Source organism: Lactuca sativa, chromosome 6 (genome assembly GCF_002870075.4).
Source record: "Lactuca sativa cultivar Salinas chromosome 6, Lsat_Salinas_v11, whole genome shotgun sequence".
Taxonomy (NCBI): domain Eukaryota; kingdom Viridiplantae; phylum Streptophyta; class Magnoliopsida; order Asterales; family Asteraceae; genus Lactuca; species Lactuca sativa.
This window is the reverse complement of record NC_056628.2, coordinates 76,289,893-76,293,106: the sequence shown is the minus strand read 5'-3', so window position 1 is coordinate 76,293,106 and position 3,214 is coordinate 76,289,893. Positions and strand designations below refer to the sequence as shown.

The following is a 3,214-nucleotide window of genomic DNA, read 5'->3' as shown; positions in this document are numbered from 1 at the left end:
ATTGTTTTTGGGAGAAAGTACAAAGCCTGTTCTACTAATTAATGAGAAGTGAAAGTCGAAATCCCGACCAAATTAGCTCGAAGTGGCGCGATTTGAGGCTAAAATGTACTGAATTTGGAGGAATTTACAACAACCTCAACAACGATGTGTTTAAGGTGGCCTTGGATCAATATTAAAAACAACAACGACCCACAAAGCTTTTCCATATCTCAAACCATGCCTAAAATTGAAAGATGCTCCAAAATGGAAAAAACAAACTGAAGGAACTTCACAAACCTCTTCCGATTCAAAGCGTTCAAGACACCCTGGTGCAAATTCCCAATAATCGGACGAGCGAACACACATCGACATCAACGATGATCCATTAGATCTTGAAGATAAGCAACCTCTTCCCTGGCCCGTTGGAAGAAATAAAGCAAAAAACCAGTATATCGGCCTCGAGATCTAACGTTATCAATCATTTTGGAGACAAATTTGATCGATATGTCCAAATACATGAGAGCAAGGCGGGGATGATGAGTCGGGTGGAACAAAAAATGTTAGAAGCGCAAACGTCATTTCAAAAGGCACAAACGACGCTTCAAAGAAAAACATATTGAAGATGAAAGAGGACGATCTTAAAGTCGAAGATTTGGATATATTCTTGCGATTAAAGAGTCCGTTCGAACCCGATATAGGAATAAAGGGTAGTTTTTTTAGTTATGTTTGATATTTTTAGTTTTTTTTTAACGTTGGGTTTTTATTTTTTTATTTAATGTAATTTTTTTAATGTAATGTGGTATTTTAATGCTATGAAAAAACTCATTTGTTTTTTTTTTTTAATTTTTTTAAATATATATGTATTTAAAGTATTTTTAAATTAAAAAATTAAAAGAAAATAATATCGAGTGTTGTGTTAGTGATAGAAATCTTATGGTTTCGATGATGGGATCTGGTTAATGATGTGGATTGTGGATAAACAAAAATGTTTTATCGCTATTATCCATTCTGGTACGTCTAATGAGGTTTTTGTGATGATATAACAATTAGCTCAGTCGGAAATTATGAATCCGTTAGGGTTATCTGAGGATTTCTGCGTAAACAAAATTTATAATCTCAATTAAAAAAAAATGAAGTTAAAGGCACGGCGGCTGAGAGTGGCTACGGCTATTAAGTATCGACTCTAGTGAATCGATGCACATTGCTTCTACGTCTTGATATCCATCACATTCAGTTATCTTTAGATTCCATTTATATATATTATTTATTCTGTTTCATTAAATGATAATATTTTTATTTTGAACGTGGTATGAAAACCAAAACTTTTTCTAGTTATATATTTGTTTTTACTATAGCCAAAATGGTCAAAATCAACTTTTGCGGTCAAAATGGTCAAATCGACCATCAACTTTCGATATAAATATGTTCAAACCGATAGGCATAAACGAAAGTTAAATTAGATGGCTTAAATGAGACAAATATACAATTTCAAACAATCACATTCATAAGAAAATCCTTTACAGATTTACTAAAAAATAAAGAAAAAAAGAACCAACCTTGAAGGTAATAAAGCCATTAAGAACATTTTATGTTTTAAGTACTAAATTATCTTTTAAACGAAGAAAAATAAATCAACACACCATATTACCTAAAACTCACCAACTATATATAAGCTTCTGATATATGTATCTTATATATCTACCTTTCCATGTCAAGTGGAGAAAAAGATTTCTGCATTTGAAGAAAGCTCTGTGATTCGTCGAGTTTCCTTTGAGCCTCGATATCTTCATGTATTTGTTCTTGATCGTAACTTTTTAGTGTTTGGTACTCAACTTTCTCGTCGTAGATTTTATACATGACCAAGTAAAGCGAGACAGCAAAGATTGTAACCCATATTAGATACCAGCTAAATTGAATATTCACCAATGACTTAGCGCGTTCCAAGGCTTCTTCCCCATGGCACCTGACCACATGATGACCCTCTTCAAGGTTCAAGAAACAACCTTTAGGAATCAAGCTTCTAGTCCAAAGCATGAAACCCATGACCATGAGCCAAAGACCTTGAAAGAATATGCTAATGGACCTTATGAAGCTAACCATGAAGCTTTTCTTGTAGCTAATGCCCATAAGGGTGGTGATTAAAGAGATAAGAATTAGTATTTGTAGAAGCATATGATATTGTCCTTCAACACCCATATGGTCTGCTGAGTGGAGGTGGAAGAGGAGGAGTTGTTGCCCAAAGGCAATAGCTGCAAGCAACTGAGTCAACTCGTATTGGGCTTTGGGTACAAACTTGTCTAGTAGTATCGCAAAGGCAGCATAGACCAAAAAGGTTAGGGAAATGAATGAGTGTTCAAAGTTGTGTAGATGGTTGGAAGGAATGGTGCCATCTGTGTCAAACGGCTGGTGACGATTTGGTCCAATAAATAGCTCCATAGCTATTGACATGGAACAACCTACCATGATCAAGTAAAGCTCCAAATACCTTATCTTCATGGAGGGAAACCATGGCAGAGAATGATAGGTTTTGTGGTTTTGAACATGAAGTTTGATATGGTTAAGAAGGTGCCAAAAACCGATGACAAAGAAACCAAACCCTGGTGCCACATGTCCCACCAAAGTGCCCATGTGTTAGTTGTCTATGTTTAAGGTGTTGTATGTGTGAGAGAAAAATGAGAGGAGAGAGAATTGAAAAGAACGCTAAAAGTGAATGAAAATTGCGAAAGGAAAATGGCTTTTAAAGGAGTTGGATTGAACGCCTAGAGTCTTCCAATGGGGCTTGTCAAAATCTTTTTTTAAGATTAATCTATGGATGTTTCTTTTTTGAAAGATTTGAACAAATTCAGGGGACACCTCATAGGAGACTAATTAAGGAATGAGATTAATTATAGTCGACTATTAACCCTTTCTATTTAAATTGTTTTTCTCTTTCTAAAAAGCTCCATATTCTAAAATACATTCAAATAATTAAATCTTATAAGGTAAGATTACTTGTTTAGATGCATCGAATCTGTATACTTTTACTAATTCACATAATAAAATGGATTTTATAAAATAATATTTCAATTTGTTGTCAATCTTTTTTTTACCCGTTTGCAAATTGGTAACTAGTACTAATTTAAAATAAAATTAAATATTATTGATAAAAAAATGTCTATGTAGTTACATATTTGATAAAAATATATAACTTCCTTAGATATACAAACTATGAACCTATGTTATTTGCTTTATTTTA

General features: G+C 33.5%; 1 protein-coding gene across 1 annotated transcript; it reads right to left on the bottom strand.

Annotated features, from left to right (window-relative positions):
* Nucleotides 1-1,420: 1,420 nt before the first annotated feature.
* LOC111890206 (uncharacterized) lies at nt 1,421-2,678 on the bottom strand. The gene has a single exon (XM_023886358.3). It carries the CDS (start codon nt 2,605-2,607, stop codon nt 1,678-1,680), a length of 930 nt encoding a protein of 309 aa, XP_023742126.1. The 5' UTR covers nt 2,608-2,678; the 3' UTR covers nt 1,421-1,677.
* Between the last annotated feature and the right edge of the window lie 536 nt (nt 2,679-3,214).

Excerpts from the sequence above, each read along its gene's own strand:
- LOC111890206 (XM_023886358.3), bottom strand. The coding sequence starts at position 2,607 with ATGGGCACTTTGGTGGGACATGTGGCACCAGGGTTTGGTTTCTTTGTC.